General features: G+C 45.3%; 1 protein-coding gene across 3 annotated transcripts; it reads left to right on the top strand.

The window, feature by feature from the left end:
- The first annotated feature begins 276 nt into the window (after positions 1–276).
- HMGXB3 (HMG box domain containing 3) lies at positions 277–21,924 on the top strand. 3 transcript variants are annotated; one of them, XM_010578923.1, is made up of 20 exons: positions 277–413; positions 1,142–1,289; positions 1,709–1,883; positions 2,330–2,893; positions 3,548–3,646; positions 6,350–6,481; positions 8,560–8,972; positions 9,326–9,501; positions 9,796–9,893; positions 10,451–10,549; positions 11,112–11,261; positions 12,956–13,257; positions 14,728–14,855; positions 15,478–15,609; positions 15,873–16,057; positions 16,653–16,872; positions 17,966–18,099; positions 18,504–18,620; positions 19,049–19,258; positions 19,855–21,924. In XM_010578923.1, the coding sequence occupies exons 1-20, from the start codon at positions 305–307 to the stop codon at positions 20,323–20,325; spliced, it is 4,062 nt and encodes a 1,353-aa protein (XP_010577225.1). In that variant the 5' UTR covers positions 277–304; the 3' UTR covers positions 20,326–21,924. The 3 variants fall into 3 exon arrangements, with proteins under 3 accessions (XP_010577225.1, XP_010577226.1, XP_010577227.1); XM_010578924.1 differs by lacking the exon at positions 3,548–3,646; XM_010578925.1 differs by lacking the exons at positions 10,451–10,549; positions 11,112–11,261.
- Positions 21,925–22,753: the final 829 nt, after the last annotated feature.

Here is a 22,753-nt window from a genome sequence, read left to right on the forward strand (position 1 = left end):
GCGCGCGCCTCCCCGCCCCAACGCGAAGGGACGCCGCGCACACGCAGGAAGCCTGACCCCCCCCGGCCACCGTCCCGCCCCGACCCCGCCCTTCCCACGGGCGGGGCCCCCCCCCCTCCAGCCGTGACGCCGCGACCCGGATGCTGTTGCCGCGAGCACTTCCGGTGGCGGCGGCGGTGAGGGGCCGCTGAGGCGGAGGGTCCGGTGCTGGCCCGTCCCGACCCGCGGCCCGGGCCCGGCCTGGCAGCCGGCCCAGCATGCCGGGGCTGCCCGCCCCGCCTAGCCCGTCCGCCCGCTCTTCTCTATGCGGCTGGCCCGTAGCTCCGGCGCTGCCTCCTCCGCGCCGCTGCCCCCCGGCTGGGACGTGACCACAGCTCGCTGCCTGTCCGGCCGCTCCTCCCCGGTGCTGCCCAGTGAGTGGCCGAGGCGCCAGGGCCTATCCTCTGGGGGCACCTGGGCGGGGGCCGGGAGGGGGCAGGTTCACCAGGGCACGAAGGGGACCCCTCTCCTCTTCTCCCCGCTCCGCCTCGGCCGCTGTGGAGGAGACGGGACTTCGGTTTAACGGGCTTTGGCGTGCCCGGGATTAGTGACGGCGTGGGGTCGAGGCGTGGGTCATGCGTGGGCTGCCCCTGAGCCCAGGTAGCGTTGCCCTTTATCTCCTGAGGCTTCTTGTGTCCTCTCTGCCTCCCAGCGCCCCGGAGGCTGGAGCCATCATCGGTGTTAAGCGAGGAGCCTCGGAGATCTTGTGGTGGGTAAGAGGATTATGAGGCTTCCGTGCTTATGCAGGCTCTGGCCTTGCTTTTTGTGAGCGTGGCCGTGACATCTTGTAGCTGGACACCTGCTTGCTGGGCGTAAGGCTCGTTCTAGGTTACCAAACTTACCTGAGAGGTTCCTGGAGAATTGCAGCTTTTAAGTGCAGGTGCAGCGTGTCTGTGCTGAACTGATGGTATTGAGGTCATAGTGATAGAGGTGTTTTCTTCTAAAAATAGATGAATAGCTGACATGTAGTTATCTTGGTTAATTAAAGTCAAACTTAGATGCCAGTGATGCCGTCAGCTTGCAGAGGTGATTAAGAGTGGTTTTTGTTGGGAAAAATGTTGTATGCCTTGACAAGTGCATAACATAAAATATGTATTTTTAGCAATGGAGGCTCCATATGATGGCACTGAAGTAACTGTGGTAATGGAGGAAATAGAGGGAACTTACACTTACACATCACCAGTGCCATCTAAGAAGAAAAAGAAATATAAAAGTACTGGTGATCATGGAGAAAAAGCCAAGAAGCCTAGGTAAGTTCTTTCTGTCTTCATTTAGCTGCTGTCTAGGGTATGGAAGCAGTTTTCCTTGTTTCTGACAAGAGTGAACTTTGCAGTACACTTGGAACACTTCATAGTGTAAAACATCATGTGTAAAACATTAGCCTGGCATTTTGGGCCCACTCTGATGTCCTTGTCTTTACAGGTGCTACCATTGCTTGACCTAAAGTTTTTGTACCCCAGAATAATTTACCTTAGGCTCTTTCTCCTTACTGCAGAGATTCTCCTCAGAATCTTAGTTTTCATTTGGTTAAAAAATGCACTTACAAGTAGAATTGAATGTAACATGCTTGTCATTTGACATTGAAACAAATGTAAACCTTGTGGATTTCTTTTTCCAAAGGAATTTATGTAGAATGATGTTAACGTTTCAGTCTTTGGTTGTGTTTCAGATCTGCTTACCTTCTCTACTATTATGATATTTACTTGAAAGTACAGCAAGAGCTCCCCCACCTCCCTCAATCTGAAATCAACAAAAAGATCAGTGAGAGCTGGAGGTTGCTCAGTGTGGCTGAAAAAAGCTATTACTTGGAGAAGGCCAAGCTAGAGAAAGAGGGATTGGACCCGGTAAGTCAACTTTCTGGCAGTTCTTTGCCACGCGAAGAGAGAGGCACTTAACTGCTTACACAGCACTGTGTGTGGGAGAATCATTTAACTGCAGATTCCAGTTTGTATTTCTGCTTAGGACAGCCTATAAAGAAGCAGTGTGTGAGGCCACTGTCTCTTGCTTTTGCCTTCTGTTCAGTCAAGGGATAATTTCAAGAAGGATATGTCTAGTACCCGCTGACAGGGATGGTAGTTATTTTTGTGTCATGTCGTCAGGGTGATTGATGGTAAAGTGGATGATAAAACCAGGGCTCAGAGGGATTCTGCAGGCTCTGTCATGTGGAGAAATTCCCAGCAAACTACTTCAGGAAACCATTTAAACTTTAGGCATTAAAATAGCAGGACTGAGAATCGAATCTTTTCCTTTTCTCATATTCATTTATTCCATACTCTGTTTTTGCCAACAGAACTCTAAGGTCTCCACTCGAACTGCGGTAGTTCCAGACATTCCAGGTTTCCGTAAGATTCTTCCTCGCTCAGATTATATAATTATTCCTAAAACCACTCTTCAAGAAGACAGGAGCAGGCAGTCACTGGAACTGTGTGTGACACAGGGTCAGGCACCGTCTGAAGGGTTAACAGCTTCCACTAATATTACAAATGTCTCCCGTGATGCTGTGCAAAACATCCTTTCTGTGGACTCAAGCCATGTTGGCATTGCTGAGCAGTGCATTGCCATTGAAGGACTAGCAGAAGAGACTGCTTCCTTTGGTCAGTCCGATGCTGTGGAAGAAGTGGTTGCATCAGAGGTCCTCTCTCACTATGTTGGGCCTGTGACAGAGAAAGTGGCTGGAGATATCCTCTTGGATGAGGCTTCTTTGGAAATAGAAGGGCAACCGTATCAGACAGCTCGGGTGGTTATTGAAGAGACTCTAGTTAGCAGCTCCACAGACATCTCCAACGGGAGCATCGCTGTGGCCCGTCCTCAGGTTTCAGATGGTGTGTCTGTGGTGACCGTGGTGACTGGGAGGGTAAGTTGTTCTAGTGACACTCAGACTCCTGCCAGAGTCTCACCTGAAATGTCCAAGTGCTGTTTAACACATTTTACTTAAGATCCTTGGTGGCTGCAGGAGAACCTGTATTGCCCAGTGTGCCTGTATTGCACCCATTGCTCAGTGGTGAGGGAAACAGCAACTTTTGTAACTCAGTGATTACAGCGTCTCTGCTTGCAGATTGACTCTGCCATATGCTGATAGTGCTTGTGTCTTAAGATGACTGCTTGAGTCTTTTTAATTGTTTCTTATAGTGATACTTGGGGTGGGTTCCGCAGTTGGAATACAAGATTTTGGGGAGAAGAAAATGTTACCTCTGTGCTCCTGGTAGCTGTTCTCTTGGTTGCAGAGAGGTAGAAGGGAGTCCTTTTAAGCTGAGGTGTTAGGGATTGGTTATAGAAGATCCAATTCTTCACAGAATAAGGTTTGCTGTTTTCAATTTCAAGCTATGAAGAGTTCGGTAATTTCCAGAGTAGAGCTGGTAAGGCCATTGCTTTTGAAATGATTGCTCTTCTTTTCTGGTTTCATCAGTCCTTAAGACATATGTTCAATGGTAGTGTTCATGAGAGGGTGGGACACAGGTCACCATGTCTCTTGTTTTCTGCATCTATCTTCCCTTTGACTTCATTTTAGGATACTGAAGAGAGTAGCTCCTCCACACCTGCTACACAGTTTATTATGTTACCTTTGCCAGCTCATTCTGTTGTGGAGAACCCAGCGTCAATTAAATTGGTAAGAAATTCAGAGTCTTGTATGATATTTTAAGGTATGGATATATTACCATAGGATTGTCTTAAAGGTGTTGGAGTAGGAAGGGTTTGATCATGGTTCAGTTCTTAAAGATAATCCAGTTTGGAGTCATCATGTCAGTTGATACATTTCTTGTCCCTGGTTTTATGCCTTATGCATTTTAATGGGGGTCTCTGACTTCCTAGAGTGTCTTATAGGGGCCTGTTTCTGCGGCCTTCTTCCCTCAAGGAGTTCTTGGAAACGGATGGAGTAGATAACGCTATCACAACACATCTGGCCAATGGCAGTTTCTGTGTTGCCCTTTTCAGGGTCTGTGTAGCCATCTATGTCTGCTACTTGGATGCATATTTGTCTTCATAAAAAGCCAGTGTCCATCCCTTTAAGGGCAAGAATCTGCCCTTGTGACAGGAAAACATGAGCTCCTCAGTCTCGTGGATGGCTGTCTCTTTGGCCATGTGACAGGAGAGGAGCAGTGACATAAGGTTTTGAGAACCCATGTAAAAGGTTGTGTGGCCTGTTGCATATGGAAGAATAGTGTTATTTCTCTAATCTAACTACTCCAGCCACCTGTATTTCTGTGATGGGTTGACCCTGGCTGGACGCCAGGTGCCCACCAAAGCCGCTCTATCACTCCCCTCTTCAGCGAGACAGGGAAGAGAAAAATACAACGAAGGGCTCATGGGTTGAGGTAAGGACAGGGAGTGATCACTCAACCAATTACTGTCATGGGCAAAACAGGCTTGACTTAGGGAAAATTAACTTAATTTGTTGCCAGTCAAACCAGAGTAGGGTAATGAGAAATAAAACCAAATCTTAAAACACCTACCCACCCCCACCGCCCCTTCTTCCGGGTCACAGCTTCACTCCCGAATTCTCTACCTACCCCCCCGCAGCAGCGCAGGGGGACGGGGAATGGGGGTTACTGTCAGTTCATCATGCGTTATCTCTGCTGCTCCTTCCTCTTCAGGGGCAGGACTCCTCACACTCTTCCCCTGCTCCAGCGTGGGGTCCCTCCCATGGGAGACAGTCCTCCATGAACTTCTCCAACATGGGTCCTTCCCATGGGCTGCAGGTCTTCATGAACTTCTCCAGCATAAGTCCCTTCCACAGTGTGCAGTCCTTCAGGAGCACACTGCTCCAGCGTGGGTCCCCCGTGGGGTCACAAGTCCTGCCAGAAAACCTGCTCTGTGGGCTCCTCTCTCCACAGATCTGCAGGTCCTGCCAGGAGCCTGCTCCAGCACAAGCTTCCCATGGGGTCACAGCCTCCTTCGGGCATCCACCTGCTCCGGCGTGGGGTCCTCCATGGGCTGCAGGTGGATATCTGCTCCACCGTGGACCTCCATGGGCTGCAGGGGGACAGCCTGCCTCACCATGGTCTTCATCACCACGGGCTGCAGGGGAATCTCCGCTCCGGTGCCTGGAGCACCTCCTCCCCCTCCTTCTTCACTGACCTGGAGGTCTGCAGGGTTGTTTGTCTTACATGTTCTCACTTCTCTCTCCATCTGCAGTTTCTGTGCTGCAGCAACCTTTTTTCCCTTCTTGAATCTGTTACCCCAGAGGTGCTACCACTATTGCTGATGGGCTCGGCCTTGGCCAGCAGCGGGTCCATCTTGGAGCCGGCTGGCACTGGCTCTGTCGGACATAGGGGAAGCTTCTAGCAGCTTCTCACAGAAGCCACCCCTGTAACCACAGCTACCAAAACCTTGCCACGCAGACCCAATACACATTGTAGGACCTCATTGTACAGTCAGCACTGCAGCTTCTGTGTTGTATAAGCTAGCATCAAATCTTTTCCAGGTTCTCTGTGCTTCCAGCTGGTGGAACATTGCAGATATTTATAGTGGTGTATGGTGTGATATTCTTCCAGGTGTCTTGGGGGAATGGAAATACCTCAGGTTTTTGTTCCTGAGAAGAACCTAGCTTAAATTGTCTCATTTCTTTGACAGCAACATTTGCATTTCTAGAAAAAAATGTACATAGTTAGGGACTTATGGCACAACAGCTCTCTTGGGAGTGTTGAGTACAGAATATTGAGAAGTGCTGTGCTGATAAAAACTCAATGTGTTGATGCAGTTGTCCTGGCAAAGATGACAGGTTCTGCTTTAGTTGTCTTTATAAATAGTGCCTGGTGGTGCTGCTGGGGTTAGAGTAGTTTATAGCAAGTTACAGTAAAGCACCAGGGAGTACTTGACCACTGCATACAACAACAAATTACTGATGACAGCTGCCTCTGCATCATGAGTGCTTGTCTTCAAGTCTTGTCACCCTGTTGACATGAGTCTGTTAATCACATCTTGCCTCACTGTGGACTGCTGTTTGAATCATTCTTATACCATCTTATTATGACTTTTTCATATTCATAAGAGAACTGTTACATCACTGTCAATGCAAGGTTAGCTTCTCCAGTAGGTTATAGGCATTGTTCATCTCTGCTCTGCAGTTTGATCTAAATTCTGGTAATACTGAAGGCTCTTGTATAGACGGAGCATTTAGACTCAGAGTAGTTATGGTGCTGACTCACTCTGATCCAGCTGTGTGGTGGTTGATCAGTAAAAGGAATAATAGTGGAGGGTGGGTGATTTGCTGAATAATGTTTGTAAAGTGCTTACGAGGAAAAAGGGAGTGATGAGCACAGCTTTGTGTTTTTCAGCTCTGTAGAGAAATTCTTGACAACTCTCGTTTCAGACAACCACGTATACTCGCAGGGGACATGGAAATTGCACCAATCCTGGCTGTTCCTTCACTTACGTCACCAGGCATAAGCCACCAAAATGCCCGACATGTGGGAACTTCCTGGGAGGGAAATGGATCCCAAAGGTAAATTTGCCTTTCCTTCCCTGATTTTCAGACAAAAAGTGCTGTTTTAGTGATGCCTGTGATATTTCTAGACCTGTAGGTCTAGCACAGGAGGTCAGATATGCCAGAATTGATCCCTGCACTTGTGTTCCAGTGCTTGTGCTGGAGCAAGTCACCATTGCAGAGGACACTTGGCCAAGGTGAGACAGACCTGTAATCACCACACCTTGGGTAAAGATGCCACTTGTAATGGTGTCAGCTAGAATAGATGGGGCTGCATTTGGTAACTCTCACTGAGAGGATACACATTCTTCTGGCCCTCTGCCTGCATTATAGTTCCTGGAAGGCATTGCCTGTTCTTCCTGCTACAGCCCTAGCTAAGCTCAGGAATTTGAGTGAACCATTTGTTTTGTGGTAACTTATCTGTGTTTGAAGTTCTTCTATGAATTGAGGTTTTCTGTGGTTTTTCAACATCGTTTTTTCAACAGAAAGGAGGAACAAGTCTCAACTGTAGTAGGTATATGATCCTTTGGGAGCTAGCTAATAAAGTTGATCTAGTGGAAGCTGAAGTGCTGCTGGGTATTGTTGACTCATGGCCTTTTGTCTGATCATTCATGATGTTCTGACCTTTGGCTGGAAGGAAATTTACGAGTGTTGGTGGAGTTGTGAAGTTTGAGCGGAAAAGTCTTTCTCCAGGTGATACCTACTCTGCTTAAGTTATTGGCATCTCTGCTAGCTATATACAGCAAAAAACACTTGCTCCTTAAACCTTGGCAATGTCATGGTAATTAGTCGGATCTGAGCAGATGTGAGTTCATTAAATTTCTGTCTGAAACAAGGCTCCTCGGGCACAAGTTAAAGGATGTTCTCAGTGTGAAAATTTGCATTGACATTCAGCGGCTTTATGTGGATTTGTTCTGAACCTCCTTTGTTTTGTGTCTAGATCCATTAAACATTTAGGGGCAAGAACTTTTTTAGGCAGCTTACAAGCTCTGTAGTGTGTGAGCTGAAGGCTGGGCTTCCTACGTGGTAGGATACAAATAGTGTTGATGGTATCTTAGTTTTTGTTCTGTAAACCTGCCGAAGTAGATAGATGGCCAGCTGCAAAAATGTATTTCTGCCTGAATGTGGCGTGCCTGCTTCTGTTAAATCCTACATTGATTAAAACTGAAAGGTTTTAGAGGGAGTTTTCTTCCTGTCTTGCAGTTTTATTCTGCTCTTCTGGGAACATGTTTGCGTAAACAGTTCCACCTGTTTTTATGGTGTCATGCCTTGGGAGAAGCATACACCAGCAGTTTTTTTTTAACCGGTAATAACATCAGTAGAACTGAAACTATATATACATACGTTCCTGTTCCTTAGAAAGTAAAAGGACTAGGTTGTAAGATGTCTGTTTTTAAAAACCAAGATTATCCTTCTGAGTATGAACTCTGTAGAGAGCTTAGAATTAATGTGTTTATCGTGCCAGAAACTTGATTCCATTTCTGATATCTTTTTGCATATTACTAATTCAGTGTTCCATCATACCTTTGTTGACCCCAATACATGGTTCCTGTAGCCTTAGTCTTGAAGGTAATGTTTTTCTTAAAGTCAAAAAACCTTCCTAATTAATTTTCTGTTTCCTGACTTGCTCAAATGCATGCTTTTCTGAATACACGTATCCAAAAGATAACAAGTTCTTTATCTAGCTTCTTTTGGTTCCTCAATAGCATGGAAGAACAGACAGTGTCAGAGCCCTGAAGCTAGGAAAGGGGAGCGTAGGAGATGGGTCCTTGTTACAGAGGGTGGTGGGTGAGTTTGTGTTGTTGATGCTAATAGTGATATTTGAGGGAGTTTAAGAAAGATTGATTCTTCAAAGTAAACAGTATCTAAAAATAATACATGAAGGGCCAGGAGGCTAGATAAAATGTTAACAGGGACTTTGCTGTCGTAGGAGATGATGTCTTTCTGCTCTTGTACAATTCACTGCTTAAACACTTAGGATTTTGCTGTTTTGATCCAGCATTAAATAGGCCATGGAACACCTGGCATATGTGAAAGGAACTTAGTTATCTGTGAAAGTCTAAAGCTCTGAAGTGTGACTATCTTTTTGTTTCCAGGAAAAGCAACCAAAAAGCAAATCTGAGCCAAATTCAGGCACCTCTGTTAAAACTCCGGCAGCTAAAAGAGGTCAACAGACAGTATTCACAGAACCGGCAGCTGTTAGTGAGAGTACCTCCAAGTCTGCTTTGGAAAGCTCTGAAGCTGTCAGCCAGCTGCTGAATGCTGTGCCTGTTGGAGGGCAAATGCAGGAGACGGAGTGGGAGGAAGTGATCATCTCTGAGGCTCACATTTTTGCAAACAATGTGCTTGCTGAAGACAGAGGGAGTGCTGTTGGAGTGATGCTGGGTCAAGAGAGCCAACGGCAAGGAGACTCTTCTTCAGAGCAGGCAGAAAAAGATAGCGTAGGGCTGGGGATGCCACCGTCTTCTGAGGTGCCGAGTTCAAATGCCTCTGCAAAAAAGCCAATGGGGTGAGTCAGTTTTCCATACGTTATGGGAGTATATGATGTCTGTTGTGTGCTGATGGGATGAATCCAAGAAATTGAAGGCTGTTGGCAGTGCTTCCTGTAAGACCTATTGTGTTTGCTGTCTGTTTTGTGCCAGTTCAGGATTGTTCCTTTGAGATTTTGTCCATCAGAGCTAATTTTTTTTTTAAAGTGACAATTAAATTGTAGTCACAGGGCAGATGTATCCTTAGCGCTATTTCTCCTTTCTACTGCTGTGATTATTATGCTAATAAAGCACAGTTCAGGGAAGAGGAGAAAGTTGAGGCTGAGGGGGAATTGATGGAATTTTTTTTCCAGTTTTAGCTCTTGTCTTTCAGAATTGATGCTCCAGCTGCTACACACAAAGGGCAAGAAGTAAAGAGTAAGCAAAGACCCAAGCCCTCCTTGCTGGCTGCAGCAAGACCCATGCGAGCCATTCTGCCTGCACCAGCCAGTGTGGGGAGAGAAGCCAGCACCGAGCAGCCTAGCAACAGACAGGCCTTTGCAAATACCGGTAAAAGCAGTATTCTCTGGTATGCTTTGGGAGCGGTTGTCTGCCTTCACCACGTTGAAGTGGTCTCTGTCAAATAATAAGGTATATCTGAAGGGAGATAGTGACCTACACTAGAAAAAAACATTCTCTTTATCTCTGAGAGTGCAGTAAATGGGCCATGAAACACCTGCTTGGGTCATTTAAAGTTTAGAGGAAAAATCTCACATGACTATGGTGGCATTTACCAAAGATGTCAGAACAAAACAGGACCTGTTTTCTCATATCTAACCTGCTGCATCCCTTTCCTCCTTCAAGACAAACATTCCCCTGTGAGAACATCAGGCTTGAAGCCAAGTACGCTGAAACAATTGGGCCAGTCAATTCTGCAGCCACCAAGTGCCGAGGAGCGAAAGGTACCTATGGTTTGTTCTTCAAATGCATATTATTTTCCTGTTTTTTTTTTTTTTTCCTCGGGTGAGGGATATGACCTGGGTGGTGAGAAATAGAACACAAAAATGTAGCAGCCTTATGATGATATCTGTGACTGGCAGTTTTTATGGTTTGGCTTGGAAGCAGCATGAATGCTAGATGGCTGAGTGTAGGAACTGAACTGAGAGATGCTGTTGGACAATCCTTCTGTTGGCTGCTTGGAGAACCTCCCAGTCCTTCAAGAAGACGTTTTGAGGATCTGCTAGTGCTTTGATAATCTGACGTGCAATACTGAGTACAGAGTCTTTCACCTGTGAAATATGACTGATTATGCCAAGATGCTGGAATACTTCTGTTTGAATTGTAATGCCTTAGTATGCAAAACAGTGTGTTGTAGTCCTCTGATATTAAATGAACATTAATAATGAACATTAATTGATTTCTTGGGGGGGGGAAATGCTAATAGGTATTGCTTACAGGATATATGTATTCAGTAGTAGGTGTCTCATGAGTGTGGTTTTTTTCTGCTTTCAATCTCTAGCTCCACAGTGCTTTGACCAGCAGGGCATCTCAGGTTAAGGTAGTGGAGGTTAAACCGGACATATTCCCTTCCTACAAGTACAGCTGCACCGTAACTTTGGTGAGGATTTTTCAGATGGTCTGACTTATGCTGTGGGGAGTGTCACCTCTGGGATGAGACCATTCTGTGACTTTTGTTTTACTGACTTGCAGAAATGCCTCTCACGTTTAATGTGAGACAATCTGTACTTCTTATGCCATCTGTCAACCTAATCCAGGGTGACTGTACTCTGTTGCAGTCGTGTTTGGGATCTTGTTAAGAAATGGATTTTTCTTCATGTCCTAGCATAATCCCCATCCCCTCCTTGAGTTCAGCAGGGAGGATCAGTGGTTTCTGAATCAATTTAATCTGCAAGTGTTTGTGGTCTGGGGAACTGGCCCCAAAATGTTTGAGTGCCAGTTAAAGTATTCTGTGCAAGGTGATAGGGCCTGCTATTTGACCTTTAAATGAGGTGTTATGAAGTGGGGAAAAAATGTATGATATTCAAGCACACTTCTCTAGAATCTTGCTGGCACAGAATGATTTAGGTTGGAAAGGACCTTTAAGGCCATTGAGTCCAACTGCTAAAAGTCTAATGCATCTAAAAGTCAAGGTTAGCAAACATCTTTTTTGTGTCATTCAGGATTTGGGATTGGCAACATCACGTGGCAGAGGGAAATGCAAGAACCCCTCTTGTAATTACGTGTATACAAACAGGCACAAACCACGAATCTGTCCAAGCTGTGGATACAATCTTGCCAAAGACAGAGCGGAGAAAACAGCAAAATCCCTGGTAAGGTTCAGAATAGTTTGTCTTATCAAATAGCTGTTGTGGGGTGGGCAGGGAAATACCTTAGTTTGCAGGTGCCCATGGGAACATGTTAATTTTTTTTCATTATGGTAAGCTTTTCTAACAGAATAATGTCCTATTGAAAATACTTGTGATGATGTTTGTACTGTCCAACTCCTGCAACAATGGTGCTTCAGGCTGGGAATGAGACTGAGTGAACTCAGTTCTACCACTGGATGTCTCTGTAGCTTAAAAATGCTTATGACGTGTTGGTAAACGCTGGGGAAATCACCCCTGAAGTCACGTTTGTTGTGTCAGCTTTGTTGAACTTCAGACTTCATCAAGAAACTCCCAAGTATGCTCTGCTTTGTGACCATTTTGTGGCTAATGTCAGTTAAGTCAGTACATCTTGTATTAGAGCTTCCTATTTTTAGGGGTTTGTAGTGCAACTTTACTTCCAGCCTGAATTTATTTCTGGATGTAGTATTTTTTTCTGTTATAGAAAGATGTTTTTCAATTGTCTGCTGTTCTACATGGATGTAAATAATGAATTCTGGGATTTGGTTTTGGGGGGTTTTTTGGCATTTGAAATTTCAAAGATTAGCTTTTCTTGTACAGAATTGTTTTATTTAAAATAAAAAAAGAGGAGCTGTTCTGTTCTTAGCTGAAATGCCTACTCGGCATATAGACAGACTACATTTTAGTCTGTGTGGTAATATGACTCTTCCAGTTGTTTTTTTTTTTTTTATTTTGAAGAATATAACTCTGTGTAGTGTTTATTAAAAAAAAAACCAAACAAACTGATATGGCCTGTGTGAAACTCACACATAAGCAGCTAGCTGTCTGAGGAACAGCAGTGTGCTTAGCTCAGCTTGCATTTTGAGAGGCATGTGGCTTGTCTCTTCCTCATTTAGTTTTTTTTTTCTTATTTTTTGGATCTTGATGTGTTTAAAATTCCTGTCACACAGTTCATTGTTGTCTCTGGGCTTTGGACTGATCATTTATCTCATTGCTAGACTAGACAGAAAAACAGGTCGAAATGTTGGCAGAAGAGTTTAAGTGATTAAACAGATTAGCCTGTTTGCGTTCTCGGTGTTCTGAGCCACCTAGAGTTTAGTTCTCCTGTGCTTGTGCATTTTTGTCTAGAGAGTGTATGTGTGTTGGGCGGGTGTGTGTGTCTAAGGACTAAAGTTGATCAATTGTAATTGATTAGTGTATTCTGTATATCACAGCCCCTAGCGCTCATTTAGTGCTTGTCTCTAGCTTCTGGAGTGGTGTGCAGACTGCCGTGGCTCTCTGAGCATGATATACAGGAGAATGTGCCTGATAACCTATGGAGAAAGGCAGTGAGGATTGCCAGGATTATTGAAGTGTTTATATACATCTTGGTGCTTGTCCTTACCCTCTTGATCTTCAATCCCTGCACTAACACTTCAGTTTAATGGCAAATCTGTGATGGTCTAGCAGTATTATAGGAGTTCCTGAAAGGCTGGGCTGTAATAAAGTATTTTTGGTGAAGTAACTTAGGCTTGGAGCTACTGTCTGGAGTCAATGATTGAGCAGTGGAGTAGAAGTCAAGTCTACTGGGTACAAAGGTTACTGTGTTTCTGCTATCTTTTATGACTTCTTTGGGCTTCTTAATATTTCATCCCCATGCTTGCCTAGTTGAATATGTGAGCGTTTGACTTGCTTTCTAGGAGGTCAGTCCAGGTCAGTCTGATGTGCTGAATACCAGTGAGCCCCTAACCCCATCCCAGAAAGAGATCCAGCGTCAATCCACCCTGCAGTTGCTGCGCAAGGTAATGCAGATCCCAGAGAATGAGTCGGAACTGGCTGAGGTCTTCACGCTGATCCATGAACTCAACAGCTCGCGGCTCATCCTGTCCAACGTGAGTGAGGAGACAGTCACCATAGAGCAGACCTCCTGGTCAAACTACTATGAGTCTCCATCTGCGCAGTGCCTCCTCTGTAACAGCCCATTGTTCAAAGGGGGACAGAAGTAAGATTCTGTTTTAGACTTGTGACTCTTTCAACCTCATGCTGATATTCTATGTTGCAAGCGTGCCTGAAATAATATTTGCTTGAGCCCCTGGTACTGAAGCTGGTGTAAGTGACACTGAATAAGCTACAAGTGTGTGGAAAGGGGTTAGGTGGTTAGCGATGAGCTATTTCTGTTTCTCCTGTGCAATGTAGTTTGTCATACTTACCGTTTCCATACAGCAGGAGAGCTTGATCAAAGAGTGACGGCTAAGTCTAGATGTAATTTTTTTTTTCTTGAAACAGAATCTTTTCATTAGTCATCCTTTCTTTGTTTCCCAGTCTGATGTTTTGAGGCTGACAGAGGCAAAATTGTGGGATTATAGATGTGCATTATGTGATTTCCCTTTTCTCTCTCTTCCTGATCTGAATATTTCCTGTGTGGATCTTTTCCTTATGATGTTTTCATTCTTTTCATGGCTTAGTGTGGGCTTGAGTGAATCCTTTTTTGGAATAAATACCCAAATTGAAACCTGAAGGACTTTCAGAAATTACCAGTGTCTAGGCTTACCTTAACTAGTTTTGTGTAAAAGCCTGTAAGATATCTCCTCACTGAGTCTGCCTAACATCCTCCTGATGCTGAAAGCATGAGCCAAAACATTTTGCACAGCAAAATGTTGGGTAGTTTACTGTTGTGTTTCTTCAACCAAAAAGATATTCTTGATACCAGTTAAGGATGTTTGCTTTGGTCAGGCTAGTACTAATTGAGATTTTTCCAGCAGAAGTAGTTTTTATAGTTATTAATTTTTGCAGAACAGCACTATCTTGCACCCGGTCCCTCACCTTGTGACTCTACCAACCTGTGCTTTGTAAATACTTGCTTCAATGCTGGGCTGCTTTGCAATGCTATGAAGGCAATGCTCTGAGTGTGGGACTCTCACATGTACCTGCACAGGCTTTAATTAAACCCCTGCCAGTGGGAGGGAGCCAGCTTAGACTTTGATTCCTATTTTCCTAGGTGGACAGCTGTATTTCTGTCACAGGGGCACAACTGGCATTTTCCTGTCTGAACTTCCTCCTCGGCAGCTGTACTGTAGAGGAGCGGGCCTTTCTGAATCTGTGTGTGCAGGGACAGGCTGTCCAGTAGGATGTGTTACTAGTCACCATTTGTTGCCCCACAGCAATAGGGCTGATGCTTCTCCCAGGGCAGCTGGGGCCGTAGATTTTCTCCACCTCTCAAATACTGTGCACCCAATGTACGGAGTTGGAGAGATGCTGTAGTGCTGTTAAAAGATTGTGAGTAGTGACCTGACTCTGCCAGGGGAATCCATTTTAAAACGTAGCATTTTCTTTGCTGGTGTGAAATGATGTGAACTGGCTTAGACTGACGTACTAATGAACTGATCTCAACAAGAATGTTTTAAGTTACTGCAGGACTGGACTGAAAAACCTGATGGCTTGACTCTGAGTCATGTTTTGTTGTCTGTTACAGTTCTCTTGCTGGTCCTCAGGAGTGCTGGCTGCTGACAGCTAATAGATTACAGGTGGTTACAGCTCAGGTCAAAGTGTGCTTGAACCTGCAGTGTCTGGCCCTCCATAGCTTCACTGATATTTACACAGGTAGGAAAAATGTAAGCATACCAACTTACAGCATGACTACAGTCTAAACCCTTCAGAAGCCTTGGGAGTGTGTGAGGGCATTGTCTGCACAGAAAAGTCTATTCCCTGCCCCAATGTATTAAACTTGAATTATTTTTTACTTGCACTATTCTTCTGCTGCTTCTGCAAGTAAATCTATATTTGTGAGGAAAAACACGTATGAATGCTTTGATGAGGAAGACCATGCCTTGCTTCACGGGTGTAGGTCTCCTCTGTGTAAGTGGTAAATGTTGAGTTCTGCAAGGCAACCCCTGAGATCTTAGGCAAAGATATCTCTGCAGAGTGTTGTTTCTCAGTGTTGACTAGTGAGACTCAGTGGCAGTCTCTGTGGGCCTCCTGCAGGACACATGGAGCTGAGGAGATGGATAGGCTGCTGTTCCTTGTAGCCTTTTTAATTTAAAGGCAAGTCTGTGAAAGGAGCTAGTCTCACTAGCAGAGGAAACAGTCTCAGAAGCACTATCCATGTTTCCATTATCCTCTGAACTGTACTTGTATGAGTATTTTGCGTATCAGTAAGGAATATATTTCTTTGTGAGGAAGATCTGGAACCCTACAGACAGTAACTGTCTTGTTTTAACTGCAGGCCTTTTCAATGTGGGTAACAAGTTGCTAGTGAGCTTGGATCTTCTGTTTGCAATCCGAAACCACATTAAACTTGGAGAGGATCCCAGAGTGGCTGTTGGCAATATTCTGGACTCTGTTCAGGAGCAAACTGGTGGGTTTTCTTACTTGTTTTTTACTGTAACACTTAGACCAACTGTGATCTGCTGCTGATTGTTAGGTTATAAAAAGGCAAAGCTCACCTCTTCTGCTGTGGTATGTTTCTATTAAATCACATCCTAAACCCAACAGTACCTCTGTTCTTTGTAACAATTCTCTGGAGGACAGCTTTGTTTTTATTCTGCATAGGAGAGTTCTACTATCTCTCCACTGACTTCAGGAAGTGAAAGCTGTTACAGTGGCATGTTCTCTTTTCAGAAAAAAGCCTGAGCCCTGATGAGCAGGTTCAGCTCCAGGAACTGCTGTGCAATGGCTACTGGGCCTTTGAGTGCCTAACAGTCCGGGATTACAATGATATGATCTGTGGAATCTGTGGCATAACCCCCAAGGTGGAAATAGCCCAGAGGAATGCGGAAAATGTCCTGGCACTGAAAAATATAGAGGTAGGCTTTTCACAAACTTCACATCCTGTTCGTGTTCAAAGCAGATCATAATAACTTTTGCTGACTCTGGTCTTCATAATGCACGATAATTACATGAGACCTTTGTGAGCAGTTTTCTGCTGATGCCTGGCGAGAGGATGTGGCTGGAGTGGTGATGCCTGCACTTCCTCTTAGAGGTGTTGATGTATTGTTTGGGGAAAACAAGATCCTCTGTCCCTGGACCACAGCTTTTGTCCAGCGGCCGCTGACAGTAGGGACCTTGGATGAAAGCTGCTGAACTTGGCCTTCTTCCTTTGACACGAAGGCATTCTTTTTTTTCCCTAACAGCAGTTTCCTTGAGGTGCTGTCTTCTCCAATGGGGAGAAAAGCCCTACTAGTAGTATGCAGCATGTTTGGCTTTTATGTCAAATAAATGGTTTTGACTCTCCCCCAATGAAAAGTGATTGTGGGGAGCTCTATAGCCTGAAGTCATCTTGTTATATTTGGGCTGAGCACTCTCCTGGGTAGTCCTCATGCAATGAGTGAGGCTGACACAAAACTGTCAAATGAACTATGGTTATTTGTATTTGACCAGTGTGTTTCTTGCTCTTTCTAGTTTACTTGGCCAGAATTCTTGCCATCAAGTGAAGTGAATGTAGAAGACTTCTGGTCCACGATGGAGACAGAGGTGATTGAGCAGGTGGCTTTTCCTTCTAGCATCCCCATCACAAAGTTTGATGCCTCTATTGTTGCTCCTTTCTTCCCTCCACTGATGAGAGGAGCCATGGTGATCAATACTGAGAAGGACAAGAACCTGGATGCACAACCAGTGCCAGGTAATTGCTGAGGTTGTGCTTATTAATGGAGGGCTTTACATGGCAGTGACTTCAGTCTTTTGGTGACATTTAGAGTTTAGAATCGATGATTGCATGACTCTAAAAGTTACATCTGCTGAGAGAAGGCAAGAATGCTGGGGTGCGTTCAGCTGTTCTCAGGATACTTAGCAGCTTGAGCTTTGGCCTGTCCAGTGAAGCTTGAATGCACTGGTGTGCTCTGATGCATTTGAGACATAGGGGACATGAGAGCACTGCACCGCAAATGAGATACGGTCTGACTGCAGAGGGATGCATGCACAACTTGAACACCAGTCAGTATTTGTTTCATGTTAGACTAATGCTTGGATTGTGAAAGCTGCAGGCAGTGCTTGGTATCTCATTATCATGATGTCAATAAAGGGTGAGTAAGTTTTTACAGAATTTGAAAAAAGACTAGGAGATGGATGTGCTAGTCCTGATCAGTGTTGTCAGCATTCAGTATATCGAGGGCATTTGACTGCATGTAACAAGAAACCATGAGATGAATAAGCTCAGATGTATGAGAGCTAAATTTAGTTAGCACCTGGTTCCCATAACAGTTTAGGTGTTAGGTATAAGAAGGAAAACTGGCTTTGCAAGCTTAACAAGTATATGAATTGGCTTTGCAGACAGGGCTGCAGCTGTTTTAGAGAGCTGAGCTGCAGAAGGGCTACCTGGGCTTTTGTAGAAGTGGAGCTCCAGAGAAAGAACCAGGGAGATGTGAAGGGTGAGCCTGGAGCTGCTCAGTCCAAAGGCTGCAATCACATTTCTCTGTGCTCTTCTGTCACTTGTTTATCCTCATGTCAGTCCAACCAGGCATTTAAAGGTTGCAAGCGACAGGATAGACAAGTGCTTATGGAGTCTGCAACTCTGCTGGGCTCAGTCTGGTGACCTCACTCTCGAAGGGTTCAAGAGAAGTGTGGGCTGTGACATGCTTTGGAAATAGGACTATTTGTGGGTTTTGCTTGCTGGCAGATGGTTGTGCAGTCTCCACTTCTGTAGCCTTCAGAAGAAATTTTTTTGGTGACTTCCCTTCCTGAGAATGAGTGCTGAGACTTGTTTCCTGCCTTTGCAGGTAATGGGAGTGCCTTGGTGAGGCTCCTTCAGGAAGAAGTCTTCAGGCTTGAGCTGATAAGCTCTTACAGTGAGGAAGAGCTGCAGAGCTTTCTGACACAGTGTGGCATCCCCTGGGAGGCTTCCGATACAAAGGTAATGGCTTGTTTGCCGACATACAAGCTTCCAGGAGTGGAGCTGTTCTTCACTGTCTTTGCCTCATTCACACTTGCCATCCTAGATAATTAACTTCTCATCTGACTGCATTAAGGGCAGGGGTGGTTAGAAGTGAGTGCCTGCAGATTACAGGATAACTTACACATGGTGAAATAAATTGAACCTTTGTGGGCTAGAAGAAAGGAAGCCTGTAATTACCTTGCCACAGGCTCAGCGTCGTGTAATTGCTTGTCTTCCTCCCAGTGCTGAGTGTGGGATTAGGAAGTTACTGGATGAAGTGCAAATTAAGATTTGGGAGACCTTGCCTGCAGCCTTCTCCCTCTCTGGAGGAGTCCATTAATTTTAGCCACATACAGACTTTCTCTGGGGCCTGTCTTTTCTAGGACCAGCTCTGCTACTCCCTCCTGGCTCTCTATGAGTTTGTGCAGAATGGGACAAGCGTCACACAAGCCTCTGCTCATCGCACAGGAGGGAAAATCTACAAAGTGTGTCCACATCAGGTAAGGAAGGCTGGAGTCAACAATGTTTTTTCTTACCTTGCTATTCACTATTATCTGACTTACCAGTGTGGAACTCCCTCATTAAATAGAAGCAATGGAGTGGGCCTCTTTGAGCCTTGGGAATGAAATACAGTGCCTCAGGGGCTTGGAGTATGAGCAGCCTTGCAGGAGATTTCAAGATTGACTAGTGATCTGAAGACTGGTTTTGATCTTGCTGCTGAGGTGGAGTTGAAAATCACCTCTTCCTGAACAAGATGAAGTGAATGTGTATGAGGAGGAAACAGAATATCTTTAGAGAAAGTAACTGTCTGGTTACTGTATTGTCTGAAATACCTGAAAGGAAGCTTAATTTTTTTAAGACTGTATCTTTTTTTCCCATAAGTTTTCAGGTTTTTTGTGCTGTTTGGTGTTAATCCTTTCCTTTCCAGGTTGTATGTGGCTCAAAGTACATAGTAAGAGGAGAAAATGCCCGGGATCATGTGGACTTGTTGGTTTCCTCACGTCACTGGCCTCCAGTGTATGTCGTTGATACAGCCTCTTCAGTGGCGCTGTGTGCAGACGTCTGCTGTCCTGGCCTGACTTCCCAGATGTGGGGGAAAAAACAGGGCTGCTTCTCTGACCCCATGGATCCTCCAACGGTTAGTTATGTCCACCTTTGCACTCTGCTATGCCACTCCAATGTGGAAAAGTTTCAAGTGAGATATAAAATAAAAAAAAAAATTAAAAAAAATTCAAAAAGTATATGTAGCCTGCATTGTGCCTCAAGATAATTTGACCTGATAAGTGTCTCCTGACTCACAGCTTTGCAAGTGCATAGCTTCTGAGCATAGCAGAAAGCATTATATGTTGCTTTGGGCATTGTGTTAGGTCCACACTCCTTAAGAGGAAGAGCTGTGCTGAAAGTGCATTGTAACAGTTCAAATCATGAACTTTTGGAGCATGTTGGTTATTTTGACGTAGCAACTCATTTTTTCCCAAACTACTGTGATTACTTGAGAAATGGGAGAGGAAGAGTTGCTAGTGCCTTGGGATTATCTCTGTGGCCATATGGGTGAGGAGGGAGCATACAGAACCACCTTTGTGGCATTTAGGGGAAGCCTGAATCAGTTAGCCTTCCCTCTGTCCTGGGTCATAGTGCTGGCTGGAGTTCAGCCAAATGGTAGTTTTGTCTTGTTCCTCTTAGCTGTGGGGAAGTTACTTCTTGTTCTACCTGATGCATGTCTCTCTCTCCCAGTATGTGTCCTGCCCTGAACTGCTAGACCAGCACTACAGCGTAGACATGACTGTGGCTGAGCACTCTGTTCAGCACCCAATCACCAAGTCGTCGGCACGCCGAATTGTTCACACGGGTTCGGAGCAGAACAGCAACCAAGATCCAACGGCTCGGCATCACTGCATCTCCCTGTGCCGAGAGCTGGAGCCATACAGTGCCATCATCGCTGCTATCAATGACAGCAAAACTAGCAACATCCGCCAAAGGCCCATCACCTTTGAGAACGCCACGCACTATTACCTCTACAACCGCCTCATGGACTTCCTCACCAGCAGGGAAATTGTGAATCGGCAGATCCAGGAGATCGTACAGAGCTGCCAGCCTGGGGAGGTGGTAATTCGCGATGCTCTCTACCGGCTCGGAGTGGCCCAGATTAAAACAGAAACAGAAGAGGATGAAGAGGGGAAGCAGGAGGATGATAGAGGTTGCTGAGTAACAAAACAGCGTGTTGGTTTCTCTCTCTGGTTGTGTGGATGGGTGGGCTGGGCCAGCTTCTGCGAGGTTTGGGCAGCTGTCTGGCTTCAGAGTTTATTTTTGCAGTTTGGAGATGTGATGCCAGTGGCTTTGACTGCTGTTAATGACCAAAGAGCTGTGTGCTTCCATAGTGTCATGGTAGCTGCTGTGAGCATGGGTCTGTCAGCCCCCTTGCTGAAGGCTGCAACTGCCTCCCGAGGTGTGCAATGGACCTGCTGTTCAGTGCCGTGAAATGTTGCCCTCCCTGCAGCTGGCGAGTGGAGAAGGGAGAGGCTTTTCTGGTAGTGGGGAGTATGCATGGTCAGGCACACAGGTTTTTTAATTCTGAATCTTGCTTGCTGACTTCTTTGTGCTTATTGGTGGCAGGGCTGGGGGTGTGGGAGCAGGCATGAAAGGCAGATGGCTAAGATGATTTCCCCCCAAATGTTCTGAATAGATTAGTTTAGGACACTGACTCCTGCTTGGAAATCCTGCGTAGCTCTCATGCATTGGCTGCAAGGAGTCTTTAGACAAGGAGGAGGAGGAGCCAAGCGGCTTTAACACTCTGTATCTGGGGAGCTTCCCTGGAGGCTGCACTCCTGGGTCCAGGACTGTGGGTGCTTTGGCTGCAGAAAGTTTCTAGAGTTGTTTGTCCCCTCACATGAGCACTAATAATTCAGAAGCTGAAACATACAGTGAGTGAAAAGTGTTCTGTATGTTAAGAATTGACTGGGTGAGCCCCAGGGGAACCAAGCTTGTTGGAGGGCTGTATGAGCACTCTGTAGGGTGGTGGCTGTGGAAAGGGGAAGGACACCCAAAATTTTTGTGCTGTCCCTCTGGACACTTTTTTTTTTTTAGCAGTTTCATTCTGTTCAACGACTTGCATTTCTGTTGTCCTGCCCTTAGAACAGAATCACAGAGACTGTCTGTGGGATCAAGGAGAAATGATGAGTGCAGTGTCACCAGGAGGAGCAGGGTTCAGTATTCCACCCTCAGAGGAAGTGCTGGGAGAGCTGCATCCATGTGTGCAATCTCAGCACTCTGTCAGGTGTCATATTTGCCCTGCCCGTGTCCAGACAGCGCTGTGTGGGTTAGAAAAGTCTCATGCTGCCCAGGTTGCTTTATCAGCTCCTTGAGGGGAGTGGGGCTGAGACCTCTGCCCCTACAGCATGTCTGGAGAACACCTTGGGCTGCGGTTGTAAAGCTGAATGCACTGTCTGCTGCCAGCTCCCTCTGCTATTGCTGGTGGTGAAGGTGGATAGGTGTTGCTGTGACCTGCAGAGGAGAGGAGCGGGATGCTAGACTGCTAAGTTGCCATCCAGGAAGTTTATTTTGTCTGAGTGAGCAGTGGGGAAGATTCAGAGGCTTGCGGTGTGGTTGAAAACTCCCTTCTGTGAAGGGGAACCTATTGAGTACCGTACTGTTAAAGTAAATGTATTAAGTCTGAGCAAATGCAGTAATTATGGCTTGGGGTTTTTCTGTTAAGAACATTAACTTATTATAATGAGACATTAGTGACTTTTTTCAGTCAGTGATAAAGTTTAATAAATTATCTCCAATTTTTGGGGTGAAACTGTGGGCACGTGACTTGTTTTTTGCACATAAGACCTGGAGGACTGCAGTGGGAAAGGGCACAAACACTATGTGCACATATACCACATGTCAAATAAAATTACCCTGCTAAATATAGCTAAGGTATAGTTCTTACAAGTGGCAAGAAAGTAGCTTCTGCAGATGGCTGACTTCTGTAGTCTACCTGCTCTTGTTCTGCATTCCCCTGCACAGGGCAGTAGCTCCTGAGGTGACTTACTTTCATAGGAGAGAGTCTGCAGCAGGTGACAGTAACTTCTCTTCAGTGTTTAATAGCCTGGGCTGGAGCTATTGTTAGAGGAGGTTCTGCTGCAGTAAGCTCAAGTCTCTGGTCAGCAGGGTCCTTCTGCCTCGACTGTGCCCTTGGCATTGCACTGCCTTTCCCATGCAGACTGCTGCTGTGTGCCTGTCTCAAACACAGTGACTGTTGTCAGGCATCCCATCATCACAATTGATATTACTCATTCCCCCATTATATCCATGCATGGATACTACTTAATTTTTCCCAATTACAGACAGGCCAGTCAGAACAAAGTGCTTTAAAACCTTGCTTTTAATAAATTTTTGCAATTACACAAGATTGAATGGTTTTGAAAACTGGTAATGAGGAACTGGAGCACAGTTGCAGGGTGTGAGAGGATGAGCCAGTGCATCACCCATGTTCTGATCCATTCCCCTCTGAGAACAGTCCTTAAACCTCTGGAAGAGACTTGTTTTCTTAAACATCTTACTTTCTTTATAATGCTGACAGATAGAAATACATTAGCTTTTTATTTAGTAAGGTAGAATTAATCACTTTTGGTGTTAGCATAAAACC

The sequence above is a fragment of the Haliaeetus leucocephalus genome, unplaced genomic scaffold (assembly GCF_000737465.1).
Source record: "Haliaeetus leucocephalus isolate CR32 unplaced genomic scaffold, Haliaeetus_leucocephalus-4.0 Scaffold656, whole genome shotgun sequence".
NCBI classification, from domain to species: Eukaryota; Metazoa; Chordata; class Aves; order Accipitriformes; family Accipitridae; genus Haliaeetus; species Haliaeetus leucocephalus.

Coding starts and splice junctions, on each gene's coding strand:
- HMGXB3 (XM_010578923.1), top strand. CDS start 305: ATGCGGCTGGCCCGTAGCTCCGGCGCTGCCTCCTCCGCGCCGCTGCCC. Junction 16,873..17,965: donor GGATGCACAACCAGTGCCAG/GTAATTGCTGAG, acceptor CTGCCTTTGCAG/GTAATGGGAGTGCCTTGGTG. Junction 18,621..19,048: donor ACAAAGTGTGTCCACATCAG/GTAAGGAAGGCT, acceptor TTTCCTTTCCAG/GTTGTATGTGGCTCAAAGTA.